Source organism: Nycticebus coucang, chromosome 11, assembly GCF_027406575.1.
Source record: "Nycticebus coucang isolate mNycCou1 chromosome 11, mNycCou1.pri, whole genome shotgun sequence".
NCBI classification, from domain to species: domain Eukaryota; kingdom Metazoa; phylum Chordata; class Mammalia; order Primates; family Lorisidae; genus Nycticebus; species Nycticebus coucang.
The window spans coordinates 60,871,720-60,889,812 of record NC_069790.1 but is presented as its reverse complement, the minus strand read 5'-3'; the positions used below and the strand labels follow the sequence as shown (position 1 = coordinate 60,889,812).

Below are 18,093 nucleotides of genomic sequence, written 5' to 3'. Positions count from 1 at the left end.
TTATCATTTCTGATTGAGGTTACTAGAGATTTTACTTTTCTATTCCTCGTTAGTCTGGCCAATGGTTTATCTATTTTATTAATTTTTTCAAAAAACCAACTCCTTGTTTCATTAATTTTCTGAATGATTCTTTTGTTTTCAATTTCATTGATCTCTGATTTGATTTTGGATATTTCTTTTCTTCTACTGAGTTTAGGCTTAGATTGTTCTTCTTTTTCCAATTCCATAAGATCTCTTGTGAGATTGTTGATGTGCTCTCTTTCTGTTTTTCGAATGTAGGCATCTAAAGCAATGAATTTTCCTCTCAAAACTGCTTTTGGAGTATCCCACAGGTTTTGGTAGCTTGTGTCTTCATTGTTGTTATGCTCAAGGAAGTTAATGATTTCCTGTTTTATTTCTTCCTTCACCCATCTGTTATTCAACAGAAGATTGTTTAGTTTCCATGTCTTTGGGTGGAGTCGAGTATTTTTGTTAGAGTTGAGTTCCACCTTTAGTGCCTTATGGTCTGAGAAGATACAAGGTAAAATTTCAATTCTTTTGATTCTGTTGATATTTGTTTTGTGTCCCAGGATATGATCAATTTTGGAGAATGTTCCATGGGGTGATGAGAAGAATGTATATTCTTTATCTTTGGGATGGAGTGTTCTATATGCGTCTATCAAGCACAGTTGTTCTAGGGTCTCATTTAAGTCTCTTACATCCTTGTTTAATTTCTGTTTAGAGGATCTGTCCAGCTCTGTAAGAGGAGTGTTCAAGTCCCCTGTTATGATGGTATTATCAGATATCATATTGCTCAGACTGAGTAAGGTCTGTTTCAAGAATCTGGGAGCATTTAAATTGGGTGCATAGATATTTAGAATTGAAATGTCTTCTTGTTGTATTTTTCCCTTGACCAATATAAAGTGACCATCTTTGTCTTTTTTGACTTTAGTTGCTTTAAATCCACATGTATCTGAAAATAAGATTGCAACTCCTCTTTTCTTCTGAATTCCATTTGCCTGAAAAATTATCTTCCAACCCTTGACTCAGAGCGTTAATTTGTCTTTTGAAGCCAGGTGTGTTTCTTGCAGACAGCAAATGGATGGCTTGTGTTTTTTAATCCAGTCAACCAATCTATGTCTCTTCAGTGGGGAATTCAAGCCATTAACATTTATTGAGATAATTGATAAGTGTGGTAGTATTCTATTCGTCTTATTTTATGAGAGTCCATTGCTTAGTTTTATCTTTTGCATCAGTGTGGAGGTTAGGTTCTGTCCTTTAATTTCTGAGTTCTTACTTTGCTGCTGATCCATTGTGGTGGTCAGTGTGCAGAACAGGTTGAAGTATTTCCTGTAGAGCTGGTCTTGTGGCGAATTTCCTCAATGTTTGTATATCCGTAAATGATTTGATTTCTCCGTCAGTTTTGAAGCTTAGCTTAGCAGGGTACAGAATTCTGGGCTGGAAATTGTTCTGTTGAAGTAGATTAAAGGTAGATGACCATTGTCTTCTTGCTTGGAAAGTTTCATTAGAGAAGTCTGCGGTCACTCTGATGGATTTGCCCCTGTAGGTCAACTGGCGCTTACTCCTGGCAGCTTGCAGAATCTTTTCTTTTGTCTTGACTTTGGACAGGTTCATCAGAATGTGTCTTGGAGAAGCTCGGTTAGAGTCGAGGCGACCTGGGGTCCGATAGCCCTCTGAAAGCAGTATGTCAGAATCTTTGGTGATATTTGGGAAATTTTCTTTTGTAATATTCTTTAGTATGGCTTCCATTCCTCTTGGGCATTCTTCTTCCCCTTCTGGGATTCCTATAACTTGTATGTTGGAACGCTTCATAAAGTCCCATAATTCTGACAGTGAACGTTCTGCTTTCTCTCTCTTCTTTTCTGCCTCTTTTACTATCTGAGTTATCTCAAAAACTTTGTCTTCTACCTCTGAAATTCTTTCTTCTGCATGGTCTAACCTGTTGCTGATACTTTCCATTGCATCTTTAAGTTCCCTGATTGACTGTTTCATTTCCTTCAGCTCTGCTATATCCTTTTTATATTCTTCATATCGTTCATCTCTGATTTGATTCTGTTTTTGGATTTCCTTTTGGTTATTTTCCACTTTATTAGCAGTTTCCTTCATTGTTTCCATCATTTCTTTCATTGTTTTCAACATGTGTATTCTAAATTCCCTTTCTGTCATTCTTAACATTTCTGTATAGGTGGAATCCTCTGCAGTAGCTACCTCCTGGTCCCTTGGCGGGGTTGTTCTGGACTGGTTCTTCATGTTGCCTGGAGTTTTCTGCTGATTCTTCCTCATGGGTGATTTCTTTTATCTGTTTCCTTGCCCTAATTTTCCTTTCACTTCCTCTTGCTCTTTAAGTTCTCGTGCCTGTGGAAGTTGCAGGCGGGTTTAGACGGATTGAATACACGTGACCACTTGCCGGTTTTCCACTGTTTTAGACCTCCTCTTGGGGTCCAGAAGTCTCTCGCTGACTCCCTGTATCCTCTCAGGGGTGATGATAGGCAGATCCCACCAGCCAGAGATGCCTGGAGTCCTATATCCCCAGACTCACGGTGCCCAGATGTAAGGAAGCTGTTACTCAGCTGCCATCTTGCTCCGCCTCCCGGTACTAGTTCTTCTTTAAAGGTTTGGTAGAGTTCTGACGTAAAGCCATCTGGTCCTGGGCTTTTCATTTTAGGGAGATTTTGTATAGTTGATGCTATTTCAGAACTTGATATAGGCCTGTTCAACATTTCCACGTCATTCTGGCTAAGTCTTTGTCGGTGGCGTGCTTCCAGGTATTGGTCGATTTCTTTCAGATTTTCATATTTGTGAGAGTAGAGTTTCTTGTAGTATTTGTTAAGGATTTTTTGAATTTCTGAGGGGTATGTTATTTCATCATTACCATTTCTGATTGATGAAATTAGAGATTTTACTCTTTTTTTCCTTGTTAGGTTGGCCAAAGGTTTATCTATTTTATTGACCTTTTCAAGAAACCTACTTTTTGATTTATTGATCTGTTGTATAATTCTTTTGTTTTCAATTTCATTTATTTCTGCTCTGATTTTGGTCATTTCTTTTCTTCTGCTGGGTTTGGTGTTGGAATGTTCTTCCTTCTCCAGTTGCTTGAGATGTCCCATTAAGTTATTAACTTCCTCTCTTTCCGTTTTCTTGGGGAAGCCTTGCAGTGCTATAAATTTCCTCTTAGGACTGCCTTTGCAGTATCCCAGAGGTTCTGATAATTCGTGTCTTCATTGTTGTTTTGTTCCAAAAATTTGGTGATTTCCTTCTTAATCTCATCGATAACCCATCTATCCTCAGCATAAGGTTATTTAGCTTCCATGTTCTTGTATGGGTATGCAGATTCCTGTTGTTAATTGAGTTCAACTTTTATTCCAAATGGTCTGAGAAGATGTAAGAAATGATTTCTATTTTTTTAAATTTACTGAGATTAGATTTGTGGCCCAGGATGTGGTCGATTTTGGAGTATATTCCGTGGACTGATGAGAAGAACGTGTATTCAGTTTTGTTGGGATGAAACGTTCTGTAGATGTCTGTTAAGTCCAGATATTCAATGGTTAAGTTTAAATCTAAAATTTCTTTGCTTAGCTTCTTTTTGGAGGATCTATCCAGCACTGCTAAAGGGGTGTTAAATCTCCATCTACTATGGAACTGCAGGTAATCAAGTTGCTCATGTCTGTTAAGAGTTTCTCTTATAAATTGAGGTGCATTCTGGTTGGCTGCATAAATACTAATAATGAAATCTCATCATATTGAGTATTACCTTTAACAAATATGAAGTGTCCATCTTTATCCTTCCTTATTTTGGTTGGTTTAAAGCCTATTGCATCTGCAAATAGGATTGCAACGCCTGCTTTTTTCTACTTTCCATTTGCCTGGAGTATAGATGACCATTCCTTCACCTTGAGTCTATATTTTTCTTTTAATGTAAGATGAGATTCTTGGATGCAGCAGATATCTGGCTTGAGTTTTTGTATCTAGTTCCAACCTGTGCCTCTTTTGAGGACAACTTAAACCATTCACAGTAATTGAGAATACTGATAAGCCTTTCGAGAGTCTGGTGGATATTTTTAATCCTTTTGCAACTGTGGAAGTTAAAATTTGATCAAAGTTTTCTGGGTGGGTTTACTTTTGTGGTGGAGGATTATGCTGGTTTTTATGGAGGATAGGTCTGAGAATATCCTGGAGAGCTGGTTTAGTTTTGGCAAATTTCTTCAATATGTGAATGTCATTGAAGTATTTAATTTCTCCATCATAAATGAAACTCAGTTTATCTGGGTACAGGATCCTGGGTTGAAAGTTATTTTGTTTTAGGAGATTAAAAGTCGATGACCATCCTCTTCTAGCTTGAAAGGTTTCAGTCGAGAGATCTGCAGTTATTCTAATATTCTTGCCCTTGTACATGATGGTTTTCTTTCGTCTGGCTGCTTTCAAAATTTTCTCCTTCATAATAACTTTAGTGAAATTGATTATGATGTGTCTGGGAGATGTCTTATTTGGGCGAGTCGTGCTGGAGTTCTGAAAACTGTCTGCTACCTGAATTTCAGAATCTCTTGGCATGTCTGGAAAGTTCTCTTTCATAATCTCATGGAGAAGAGACTCTGTGCCTTGTGAAGCCACTTCATCACTTTTGGGGATCCCTATAAGACGAATATTGGTTTCCTTCGAATTATCCCAGAGCTATCTGAGACAGTGATCTGTTTTTGCCCTCCATTTCTCTTCCTCTCTGAGAGTTTGGGAGCATTGGAAAGCTTTGTCTTCAATGTCAGAAATCCTTTCTTCTGCTTGCTCCATTCTGTTACTGTGGGATTCTACCGTGTTTCTCAGATTTTTGAGGGCTGCAACTTCTTGTCTCAATGTGTCAAAATCTTTGGTCATTTGGTCTTTGAATTGTTGAATTCTTGAGACATCTTTTGGGTTACTGCTTGGAATTTGAATTTGATCTTACTTGCTACCCAAATTCTGAATTCAATTTCTGACATCTCAGCTATTTGTTTGTACATGGGATCTTGTGCTGTGTCTGCCCTATTGATCCTTGGGGGAGTCGATCTACTCTGATTTTTCATATTGCCAGAGTATTTCCTTTGATTTCATCTCATGATTGTTTTTCACCATTGCCTCTGGCCATCTTCAGAGTTGGGGTGGTGTCTCTCCAAGATTAGATGGGGGTGGTGAGTGGTCACTCTATTGTTGCTGGATCTTTGTAGGGAGTGACCCTGTGTAGCTCTTCTGGGGCTGTCCCAGCCAGGGAGTTCTGGTTGTGGAACAGCTCTAGAGTGTGACACCCCCAGATCCCGCAACAGGGCGGGGTGGTGGTACACACGGTTCTCGGAGTGCCTAGTGCCCAGTGACTTTGGCACAGAGAGCCTACGGCTCCAGCAGTCTCTGGCCAGGAGGAGGGCTCCACGCAGAGGCAGGGAAGGCGCCAGAGGGCACACGGCTACCGGAGTCCCTGGCCAGATTAGCAGGTGGTGTGGAGGCAGGGAGGGTACAGGAGGGAGGACGTGGGGTTGCCCGGGTCCCGGAGTTCCTGGTCAGGGCGTCCGGGGTAGCAGGTCCCTGCGCAGCTCTTACTGGGGTCACGGAGTGTGCTGATCATGGGTCCCAGCGCAGCTCTTCCGTAGGTCTGGGAGGGTGTTGATCGCAGGTCCCAGGGCAGCTCTTCCGGAGGTCCGGGAAGGTGCCGATTACGGGTCCCTGCGCAGCTCTTAACTGGTGTCCTGGAGTGTGCTGATCACGTCCCGGCGCAGCTCTTCCAGAGGTCCGGGAGGGTGTTAATTGCAGGTCCCAGTGCAGCTCTTCCGGAGGTCCGGGAAGGTGCCGATCATGGGTCCCTGCGCAGCTCTTCCGGAGGTGGGAGGGTGCCAACACAGGTCCCAGCACAGCTCTTCGTCAATTTTATTTTATTTTTTTTTTCTGGCTGGGTTGTGTGCTAGTTGCTTGAGATCCAAACAGCAGATTTACTGTCAAGTGCATTTTAACTGGGGTGCAATGATACCTCATTGTAGTTTTCATTTGTGTTTCTCTGATAACAGTGTTGAATTATTTTCTCATGTACATATTGGCCATTTTGAGGAATGTCTATTCAGATCTTTTGCCCATTTTCGAATCATATTATTTTATTTTTTCCTGTTGAGTTGTTGTAACTCCTTATATATTCTAGTTATTAATTCCTTGTCAGATGAGTAGTTTGTAAATATTTTCTCCCAACTATAGGTTGTCTCTTCACTTTGTCAATTATTTCCCTTGATATGCGGAAACTTTTTAGCTTGCTGTGATCCCATTTGTCCAATTTTGCTTTGGTTCCCTGTACTTTGAGGGTATCACTCAAGAAGTCTTTATCCAGACCAGTGTCCTGAAATATTTCCCTGGTGTTTACTTTCAGTAGTTTCTTAGTTTCAGGTCATATATTTAAATCTTTAATCCATTTTGATTTTATTTTTGTATATGGTGAGAGATAAGGGTCTAGTTTCCTTCTTCTGCATGTGGATATCCAGTTTTCCCAAAACTATTTATTGAAGAGACTGTCTTTTCCCCACTCTATGTTCTTGATAACTTTGTTGAAGATAGTTCACTCACTGTAGATGCATAGATTATTTTTGGGTTCTCTGTTTGGTTCCATTGGTCTGTGTGGGTAAAACATGATTACTCCAGTTTTGTTCTTTTTGCTTAGGATGGCTTTGGCTATTCTGGGTCTTTGTATAAATTTTAGGATTATTTTTTCTATTTCTGTGTAGAATGTCATGGGTATTTTGACAGGGATTGCATTGAATCTGTAGATTGCTTTGGGTAGTATGGTGTTTTATTTGATTTCTCTGATAATAATATTGATTTCTATGAGCATGGAAAACTTTCCAGTGTTTATGACCTCTTCAATTTCTTTCATCAAGGTTTTATAGTTTTTACTATGGAGAGCCTGTATTTCTTTGGTTAAGTTTACTCCTAGGTATTTAATTTTATTTGTAGCTGCTGTAAATGATACTACTTTCTTGGTTTGCTTTTCACGGCATTCTAGTTTTTTTTGATAGGTTTATCTTTTAGTTTTCTTACTCAAGATATAAGTAGTTGGGCAGCACCTGTGGCTCAAGGAGTAGGGTGCCAGTCCCATATGCCAGAGGTGGTGGGTTCAAACCCAGCCCTGGCCAAAAAAAAATAATAATAAAATAAAATAAAATCTAAAAAAAAAAAGATATAAGTAGTTCATGTGCTGCAATTACAACAGTAGCGTATTCTATATTTTTGCACTTTCTGTGTGTTGTATGCCTTCAGATGATTTCTTACTAATGTCTTTTTTCTTTTATAGTGAAGAACTTCGTTTAGCATTTCTTGTAGGACAGGTCTGGTGATGGCGATATCCCTCAGTTTTGTTTGTCTGGGAAAGTCTTTATTTCTCCATCATGTTTGAATGATGTAATATTCTAGGGTTAAAGTTTTTTTCCTTAAGCACTTTGAATATGTCATGCCACTCTCTCTGGACTGCAGCGTTTCTTTTTACTTGCTTTCCTTAGGCCTGTTTCTTTATCTGTAACCCTGGGGAGCTTGATTATTAAATTCCTTGTGGTAGCCTTGCTTGAGTTAAATCTGCTTGGTGTTCTGTGACCTTCTTGTACTTTAATATTGATGTCTTTCTCTAGATTTGGAAAACCATGTTATTATTTCATTGAATAAACTTTCTACCTCAGTCTCTCTACCTCCTCTTTAAGGCCATAACTCTTAGATTTGTCCTTTTGAGGCTATTTTCTAGATCTTCATTCTTCTTTATTCATTTTTTTCTTTTTGATTATATTTTCAAATAGTCCTGTCTTTAAACTCACTAATCTTTTCTCTGCTTGATCAATTCTGCTGTTGAGAATTTCTGATATATTTCTCAGTTTGCCAATTGTATTTTTCTGCTCCAGAATTATTTCTGCTTGATTTATTATTTCAGTCTCTTTGTTAAATTTCACTACTAGGGTTTTGAATTCCTTCTTTGTGTTATCTTGAAGTTCACTGAGTTTCATCAGTACAACTCTTTTGAATTGCTTGTCTGAATGGTCACCTACCTCCATCACTCTGGGATTGGTCACTAGTACCTTCTTTAATTCATTTGTTGAGTTTTCCTGTCTATTCTTGATGCTTAAGGATGTTCATTGGTGTCTGGGCTTTGAAAAGTTATTTATTTTAATCTTTTCAGGCGGGGCTAGTTTGAACATATCCTTCTTAAGAAGGCTTTCCAGATGTTCAAAGGGAATTAAGTGTTGTGATCTAAGTCTTTGGTCACTGCAGTCATAATAGCACTGGGTGTGCCCCAACACCAGTAATGGTGTGACTCTTGCAGACTCCTGGTGGTACCACCATGGTGCAGTTGGATAAGATATGAGAGAATTCTCTGGATTACCAGGCAGTTTCTTGGTCTCTTCCCTCAGTCTCTGTGTTGGGTTGCTGGAGTTGGGGGAAGAGTAATGTGGGTACTCCCTTGTGGCCACGGCAGGTTGGACTAAACCAGGTCACACCGTACCAGGTTACACCTGGGCTGAAGCCCAAGTGACTGCTGCTTGGCCACCTCTGATGTTTATTAAAAACTCAAGGGCTTTTTAGTCAGCAGGTAGTAAATCACGTCAGTACTGGATCCTTCCCTTCTGGGAAGCATGTTTCCTTCTGGTCCAGAGTGGCTCTGAAAATGTCCAGGAAATAAGGCCTAGACTCAGGGGCTTCAGGAGTCAGTTTGGTGCCTTATTTAACTGTGGTTGAGCTGGTACCCAAGTTACAAAACAAAGTCCTCTGAACTCTCCCCTTTTCCTCAAGTGAAAGAAGACTCCCTGAGCTGCAGTGCCTAGAGTCAGGGGATGGGTGACACAGGTACTGACTCTGTGCCAGCACAGCTGCAGGAATTGCCCAAGGACTACATCCTTTACAGCCTGACTGCCTTACATGTTAATTCCATGCCCTGGGCCACTTTTTGGCAGCTGGTAGTGGGGCTAACCAGTTGTTGGGTTTGGGGGCAGGGGATTTTCCTCTAGCCCAGCTGGTCTAAACGCTCCCTCAGTGGGCACTGGTACAATCTTCCCCATGCTCTGTTCCCTGGTTGACAGGGTGGCCGTGAGTTCCAGTGCAAAGCCCTACAACCATTTCACTCTCTCTCGGGGTCACACAGATTCTCTGTGCTGTCATGACACTGCCTGGCATAGGAGAGGGTAGCATTGGCAGGGGGAGGCTGCCTTTTCTGCCCTCTTCATTGCCTCTTGAAATAATGTTTACATCAGGTACTGTGATCATTCACCTGATTTTTGGTTCTTCTGAAGGTGCTTCTGTGTGTGGATAGTTGTTCAATTTGGTGTTTTGCGGAAGGATAATCTTGGAAGGTTATTATATGATGATCTTGCTCTACCTTTTCCTTGTTTTGAGTGTAAGAGTAATTTTTTTAATGTTAAGAGTCTCAGCAACTAATTTATAATAGAACATTTCAAAACATAAAAGTTCAAAATTGACTGCTAAATTTCAGATTATTATACAGATATAAGAGTACTTTGTTTTAAAATATATAACTAGTCTCTTTTTAACTGTTTACAAAAGTGTTTTTCTAGGGTTAGACTTTATAATTAAAATTTAATTCTTTTGTTTAGCCCCTTGGATTTTTAAATTGGAACTTCCTGGCATGTATTTCTGAAAGAAAATATACTAATTATCCTACTTATTTATCTTTGTTGTATTCTCTCTGTTTTTTTAAGGAGAACTCAATAATGAAGGTGATAGAATTTTGGTAGCTGAAGGAGGTCTTGGTGGTAAATTACTTACAAATTTCTTACCATTGAAAGGGCAGAAACGAATAATTCACCTTGATCTAAAACTTATCGCTGATGTAGGCCTAGTAGGGTAAGTATCCTTCATATTTTTATTATTGTATCATACCTTCAAACAGTCTATGAATAGAAAATCAATGTACATGGTAATTTGGGGTCAGAATTATTTCTAGTGTATGGAATTTGTGCATTGTATGTGTATTTTGGCAATATGCCACTAAATACAGTTATTTTCAAATTGTCAGCAGCGTTTCATCATTAATATTCATTTGCAAAGGGAAAGTAAAAGCAATTGAATAGATCAGTGGGAATGTTAGAGAATGAATAAAGAAGGAAAAATAAGTCAAGTACAATATGTATAATAAATAGTGTAAAGATTGTTAGCAAATATTAAGGAATAAAATTAGGAATCTAAACAAACCATATTTTAAAAAAAATATATAGAAGAAAATAAAAAGAAGAGAAAAGATTGAGATACTCTCTTGGGTCTTAATAGAGGCCTTGAGGTGTCAGTAATCAGATGGCTAAAGACTACTAGCCAGTCTCAATTCTCAGACACCACTGGCTCTTGTTATGACTGTTTCTGTATCCTTCATGGCTCTGCTTAGTATCTGCCTATTTTAGTCCTGCAGACCTCACAAGATTGTTATCTTCCCCCAGCCTTCATTCTTTCATTAAATAATGCTGTTTAGCTGTGGGGTCAGTGGAGGGGGATAGATAGCAAGATAGTGAGTAGATGAAGGAAGGGAAATCTTCAGTTTGCATTTCTCCCTTTTCTCTCCCCTTGTTCTCTACAGCCCTCTTATAGAATTACCATTGTTCAGGTGGAAGATGTAAGGAAAAGATGGGGACTGCTCTACTCCAAATTCCTAGTTCTATTCTTTGCATTCCAAAGAAAGGTCTTTTCATCATCATGTCCAGTTATCTTAACTGCTGCTGCTGCTTTTTTTTCTTGTTCTTTTGCTCAGGCTTGAGTACAGTGACATCATCATAGCTCTTTTTTTTTTTTTTTTTTTTGCAGGTTTTGGCCGGGGCTGGGCCTGAACCCGCCACCTCCGGCGTATGGGGCTGGCACCCTACTCCTTTGAGCCACAGGCGCCGCCCAACATGGGCTCCTTAAGTCATTTTACCCGAACGTAAAACTCATGGGCTCCATAAGTCATTTTACCTTAAACTCATGGGCTCCATAAGTCATTTTACCTGAACGTCCTAAGTAGCTGGGACTTGGCATGTGCTATCTTGCGGGCTGATTTTTCTATTTTTTTTTTTTTTTTTTTTTTATAGAGATGGGGTGTGTGTGTGAGTGAATAACACAAGAGTCTATCTGCATCATTATAGGTAGAGTGCTAGGGCATCATCACTCCCAGCAACCTCAAACTCTTGGGCTCAGAAGATTCTCTTGCTTCAGCCTCCCAAGTAGCTGGGACTGCAGGCGCCCACCACAATCCCCAGCTAATTTTTCTGTTTTTAGTAGATATAGGGTCTCACTCATGCTCAGGCTTGTAGTGAACTCCTGAACTCAGGCGTTCCACCCACTTTGGCCTCCCAGAGCCCAGACTGTCTTTGAACTCCTAGGCTCAAATGATCCTCCTACTTTGGCCTCCCAAGTGCTGATGTTACAGGTCTATGAGCCACCCTGCCCAGCTTTTTATAGCTTCTTTACAAGACTCTTAAGTTTGAATCTCTCACTTCTTGCCTACCTGACCAGCAACTATGTTGTAACCACCATTGGCTTAGAATTCACAGAGGTTCCATTCCTGCTAAAATTATAACAAGAAAAGTTGTGAACCTAGCTTGCCATTCACATTTAATTTTTTCAATAAAACAACAGCTATAAGAGTGTGAGGCATAAGTTTTGTAATCCTCTATATTCTTTAGGAACATTATAGGTTTAATAGAGTTCTGTGAGGAAGACTAGAAATCCAGCCATTCACAGTTACATTTGGTGGAAAAATGTGTTTCAGGTTCCAGAAAGACACCTTTACAGTTTAACAAGAGCCTAGCAAGGCTGAGTTGTAAAAGTGGAATAGTGGTGGGGGACTCAGATTAGGATATCAAATCTTCTGTATAGCTGGTCTTTGGCTAAGTTATACAGCCTCTCTAGGCCTTTGTTTTCTCATCTTTAATAGTGGATGAGGAAAGTGGTTTCCTTAAGATGTTGACAGGTAAGATAATGCATATATACACAGAGCAGATCCTTTGCATTTATGAATGCCAATGAATGGGAGCTACTCCCATCATCATCAGTATGTTGCAGCTTATTGGCAACTACATAAAATACTAAGATCTTCAGAAGTAGAAGAAATTACAGCCAGAAATTGAAGCATCAAGATTCTAGTGCTTTAACAGATGTATTCTAGTGCTTTTTATTAGGCATCTATTTTTGAGAAGTTACTACTGAGAAATATCCTTTTTGCTGGTTCTGGGAATGGACTGAACCATAAAGGAAAATTCTGATGTAATTAGTACACTTGTACTATTATTGCCAGATCTGATCTTTGCATAGCTTGGATTTCAGCCTCTAAATTTTCATACAGTATTTTTCAAGAAAAATCTCAAATATCTGTTCAGCCACTAGCATCCTCTTTCTATTTATACTTTTATCTTATTGAAAATAGTTGCTTTCATTTTTATGTGCTTGCTTATTATTATGAAACTCTAGGATATTGGAAATAAATAGATTACCAGCTAGTGGTAATCTTGGACAAAAATGTTGGCAGTTTGCTTTTCAGAAAGTTACAAGAGCCTGGGTGAAACAGGATGTGAAAAAATAATGTTTATTCCAAGAGAAATGAGTCATTAACAAATTTCACATAATTACATTTAAAATTGCAGAAAGATTTTTCTTATGAGGATCATTGTTAAAGAGCTCCTTATAGACCTTATAAATTTTTATAGAATTCAAAATTAATATTTGCAAAATGTTACATCATTTTTCCAAATGAAAGTTTGGCAGAGTTTTTGAAAGAAGAGCTTCCTTAAGAAGGTAGGGATCACATTTGTTTCGTTACTGTATTTCTGATGCTTAGTATGGTGCTCAATACAAAGTCAGTGCTTGATAAATAATTTGTTGGATAAGTTCAATGAAAACATATGATTGAAATTTAGGAAAGAATCTTTTAAGTGACTCCCATTTCTAGTACTTTCATACACATGAAGACTTTCTTGAGAGAAATTTAGCAATAAAATTAAAACCTTTGGGTGGCATCTGTGGCTCAGTGGGTAGGGTGCCAGCCCCGTATACCGAGGGTGGTGGGTTCAATCTCGGCCTCAGCCAAACTGCAACAAAAAAATAGCCAGGCATTGTGGCAGGCACCTGTAGTCCCAGCTACTGGGAGGCCGAGGCAAGAGAATCTCCTAAGCCCAAGAGTTGGAGGTTGTGAGCTGTGTGATGCCATGGCACTCTACCAAGGGCGATAAAGTGAGACTCTGTTTCTACAAAAAAAAAAAGAAAAAAATTAAAAGCCTTTCATATGAGCATATATTTTAATCCACAATTTGCTTATCTATTAATAGAAATTTATCTCAAGAAAGAGTTCAAAGATGTGCTCAAAGGCTTAAGGATAGTCACTACATTGTTTAAAGTTTAAAAAGTTAAATAAATAATACATCCCTATTTGCAGAAAGAAAAAATAGTTGTTGATTAATCCCACCACTCAGAGATGATTATTTCTAGCTGCATACATATTTTTTTTTTGCAGTCTTATTTATATTAGTGAGAAATTGGGAACAACCTTAATGTCTGTCAGTAGGAAATTAGTAAGTAAATTACCACTAAAAGATATTCACCCTTCATTATTTGGTTGAAAAATCAGGGCAACCTGGTTGGGCCCCAGCCTTCAGTGGCCCCATGGCAGAATGTTCTACACTGTAGCTCCTCACAGCAGCCCTGCTAGGCAGCTCTGCTGTCATTCGCTATTTATTAATAAGGTATTCTTTTAAACAAGAACAACAACAAAAGGAGGCCAACCAACTATAAGGTATTCTTAAAAAAAAAAAATGTTGACCAGGCAAGCTGCCTCATGCACTTGATCATAGCACTCTGGGAGGCCAAGGTAAGAGGATCATTTGAGACTAGCCTGGGCAATATAACAAGACCCCCCCCCACAGCCCCCACACCCCCACACACACACAAAATTTTTTTTAAGTATCCATGTGCGCATGAGGGCTTAGACCTATAGTCCTAGCTACTTGGAAGGAGTCTACTTGAATTCTTAGGAATTCAGAAAGAAACAGCGTTAATATTGCCATTTATTATATATTTTTTTCTCACTTTAGATTCCCAAATGCTGGAAAATCCTCTTTGCTAAGTCGAGTTTCTCATGCAAAACCTGCAATTGCAGATTATGCATGTAAGTATAATTTGATTGTGTATTTTAATGCGTGGAGATAAACATTTAAAGACTAATATTTCTTTGATATGAATAAAATGACAGCTCTGAGGATAGCCTTAGTTTAAAAACTTCTGGCAGATAAAATACATGTACTTTTCATTAATCTTTGAAACCTCTATACCCTTCAGCCAAGTTCCTGGTCCTTATTAAACACTGTATTGCATTTATTTCTCTATTGCATAATCATTTATTTGATTTAGTTAGAATTTTATGAGCCACCTACTCTTTATCAAGCTCTTTGATAAATACTAGGAAAACTGAGAATACTTTATTCATTTAGAAAATATTTATTTCTAAGAACCACATTATGTTGTGGGGTTACAAAGACTAGTATGCAGAAATAGCTACTGTTGTGACTTTTACTGAGCTTACATATGAGTGGGAGAAAGCATATGTATCAGTAATAAATATAAGGAAATTTAAAAGGGTACCGTGAAAGAGGGTTGCATGGCCCTCTTATATGGCCAGTATTTATTGTAATACATTGGACTTGAGAAGAAAAGAGGGGGAAAAACAGTAAGTCATAGGAAAGAGGCTAGTGTAGGTGACTGCTTTCGATTTTCTTGAGAAGTGTGATGCTTGGACTGAGATACGAAGAATAATTAGTGAAGAAGTGGTGCCGAAGTGTCTTTTAATCAAAGGAATAGCCTGTACACAAGGCTTAGTGGTGAAGTGGTGTGGATTTGTGGTCTAGATATAGGAGGTGAGAGAGAGGAATTGAGATGAGGCTAGAGATGTAGGAGAAGACCATATCACGTACACCAGTGATTTTTTTTTTTTTTTGTAGAGACAGAGTCTCACTTTATGGCCCTCGGTAGAGTGCCATGGCATCACACAGCTCACAGCAACCTCCAACTCCTGGGCTTAAGCGATTCTCTTGCCTCAGCCTCCCGAGTAGCTGGGACTACAGGCGCCCGCCACAATGCCCAGCTATTTTTTGGTTGCAGTTCAGCTGGGGCCGGGTTTGAACCCGCCACCCTCGGTATATGGGGCCGGCGCCTTACCAACTGAGCCACAGGCGCTGCCCTAGACCAGTGATTTTAAACTGGTGTGCTGCGAAAAGTTTTAAAGATCATTAAATTATTTTTGAATGAAGTTTGAAGCACAGTAAGTGTATTCTTTTTTTATCCTCTTTTGATCAACATAATTTAAGTATGCCTCACAAGTTTATAGGTTCAAATGAGCTATGAGATAAAAGAAAAAGTTGAAAAACACTGACATAGATCATGTGGGCTATATTTGATCTTTCCATCTTAAAGGCCATTGGAAGCCTTTAACCAAGGGATAAGATGATTAGATTTTCCTTTAAAGAGATATCTCTACCTATAATATAGAAAATGCATTGGTGCAAGACAAAAGGATCTGCAGAAACCAGTTAGTAAGTTATTGCAGTAACTAGATGAGAGATAATGGAAGCTTAGGGGAGGAGTAATGAGTGAGTATGATAGGATCTCTACCATCATTAAACAAAAAGACACAAAATGACATTAACTTGGAAAATAAAATTAAGCCATTCTAAAATTAGACTCTGATGAACTAGAGTTAATTTTGGACTAATTGCTATAAACTGCATGGCCAATATTTGTTATAATACACAAAACTTAAGAAGAAAAGAGGAGGAAAAACAGTAAGTCATAGGAAAGAGGCTAGTGTAGGGTTGGTGAAGCTTAAGGGTAACTGAATGAGAAAGTACTAGAAAAATGTCATCTACAAACCCAGTGATAGAACCTAAATTCCAGCCCCTCACTTCCCCGGATTTTATTATTATGCAACTTAAAGTGCAATAGAGAAAATTTCAGACTAGATTAGGCCTTAGATGATAAAAATCTGTTTGCTTTTTCCACATTTTTAAAAGCAAAGGTTATCATAGCTTCCATTTCAACAAATTAGAACAAAATCTGAATTAAATCGTTCACAGCAAAGAAATACTGTTCATTCTATGCATAATGCTAAAACTAGTTTGAGATTGCCGGCCTTTGTTCTAGCCTTAATTTATTGTTATTTTTCCTTTTAGTTACAACATTAAAGCCTGAACTTGGAAAGATTATGTACAATGATTTCAAACAGGTGAGTACTTTTTAAATAGAACATTCAATTAGAGGTAAAGATATTTAGTTTTGGTATTTGGGCTTTATATTTCTATGGTGTTAGGGAGAGAAAGTAAAAAGATTTTGTTTATTATGGTCAAAATAATTCTGCTGAGCACTACCATAGTGAAATGTTGTGTAAGAATTTAATTTCTGGTTCCTCCAAAGGTTAAGTCCAGTTTATTGTTACATCATGTCTTTATCTCCTTAGTCTGTTTCTTCTCATTGCAAGTCCTTCTTTTGTTACCATATTGTATTGATCTTCATTTCCTGAAAACATTTTCTAAAGTTCTTGGAAAAAATTTTATTCCAACTTTCTTATTTTGGAAAAAAATGTTAGCTATTTAAAATTTATTTTTTCTTGATACAGAAGAACTATAGATCTTTGTATAATTAGAATAAAAACTAAATAAAATTTTTTAAAATATATAATGTACTGTTTAGTAGTTGTGCTCCTAAATATTTCCCAAATGAATTGAAAAGTTATGTCCACATGAAAGTCTCCACATGGATGCTTATGACACCTTCATTCATAATTACCAAAACTTAGAAACAACTCCACTTCAGTAGATGAATGCGTAAAGATATAGGGTGTCCCTAAAGTTGCTATACATGGGGAAAATTTTCCCTTTAGGAGTGACTTTTGGGACACCCTATATCTTTACGCACTCCTAAATGGAAAATTTTCCCCATGTATAGCAACTTTAGAAGTGACTTTTGGGACACCCTGTGTCAGGGTCCCTTTGTGAACACCCCTTATAAGGGCCCGGGACTGATTGGTCTCCGGCCCCAGCCTATCTAGCTACATTCCGGTGGGTGGGACAGGGGGAGATAATCTTTGAGAGAGTAAAGCAGTCTTCTTAGAAAGATAGATGTTTAGCTTGGCGTTGTGGCGGGCGCCTGTAGTCCCAGCTACTCGGGAGGCTGAGGCAAGAGAATCGCTTAAGCCCAGGAGTTGGAGGTTGCTGTGAGCTGTGTGAGGCCACGGCACTCTACTGAGGGCCATAAAGTGAGACTCTGTCTCCACAAAAAAAAAAAAAAAAGAAAGATAGATCTTAGTCTTTTGCAGAGCTTAGTGATCTTTAGCAGAGAGACGCTGTACTGGTGTTCTGCAGGCAGGAGAAGTGACAGAGTCAGAGTAAGCCAGTCCGTGATAGAATGCGCCAGCTCTTGACTGCCTTCTCCAGCCTAATATAAGGCTAATCTCCTGCCTCTCAATACCACAGGTGTAGAGACTGCCAATTCACTAATGCTCTCATTTCGCGAGCTCTCATGCTTGTTAGGAGAGCCATATCCCTCTCCATGCCCTTTTCACCAAGGTGTTCCATTATTGAGCTATACAGGTATTTCTTAAAACTCTTTCTCCTCCTAGCCATAGGCTATATTGGCTGCTACAACCCTGTACTGTGGTACATTTAGACAATGGAATTTTATTCAACTCTAAAGAGAATTGGATCATCAAATCATGGAAGGATGTAGGGGAATCTTTAATGCAGAAAAAAGCCAATGAGAAAGAGAAGCTGAAGAGAAAGAAGCCAATGTGGAAAGGCTACTGTATGGTTCTAACTATATGATCTTCTGGAAAAGGCAAAGCTATGGAGATAACAAAAAAGTCATCAGTGATTGCTGGGGTTAGTGAGCAAAAGAGGTGAATAAGCAGAGCACTTGAATTTTAGGGCAGTGAAACATTCTGTTTGGATACTCTAATGGTGGATACGATGTATATTTGCTAAAACCCATAGAAAGTGCAACATGGAGCGTGAACCCTACTGTAAAGTATGCACTTTGGGATGTAATGATGTGTTAATGTAGGTTCATATATTCCTGTGACGTAATTCAAAAGGC

The 18,093-nt window shown here is 38.8% G+C and overlaps 1 protein-coding gene across 6 annotated transcripts in view; it reads left to right on the top strand.

Annotated features, from left to right (window-relative positions):
• The window catches only part of GTPBP10 (GTP binding protein 10), a 52,151-nt gene that overhangs the window by 11,372 nt on the left and 22,686 nt on the right, over positions 1 to 18,093 (top strand). For all 6 annotated transcript variants that reach the window (XM_053609052.1, XM_053609048.1, XM_053609050.1 and 3 more), the window contains exons 4-6: positions 9,696 to 9,840; positions 14,046 to 14,119; positions 16,176 to 16,228. In XM_053609052.1, coding sequence (XP_053465027.1) covers positions 9,696 to 9,840; positions 14,046 to 14,119; positions 16,176 to 16,228 — 272 coding nt within the window. The remainder of the gene's footprint in view (positions 1 to 9,695; positions 9,841 to 14,045; positions 14,120 to 16,175; positions 16,229 to 18,093) is intronic.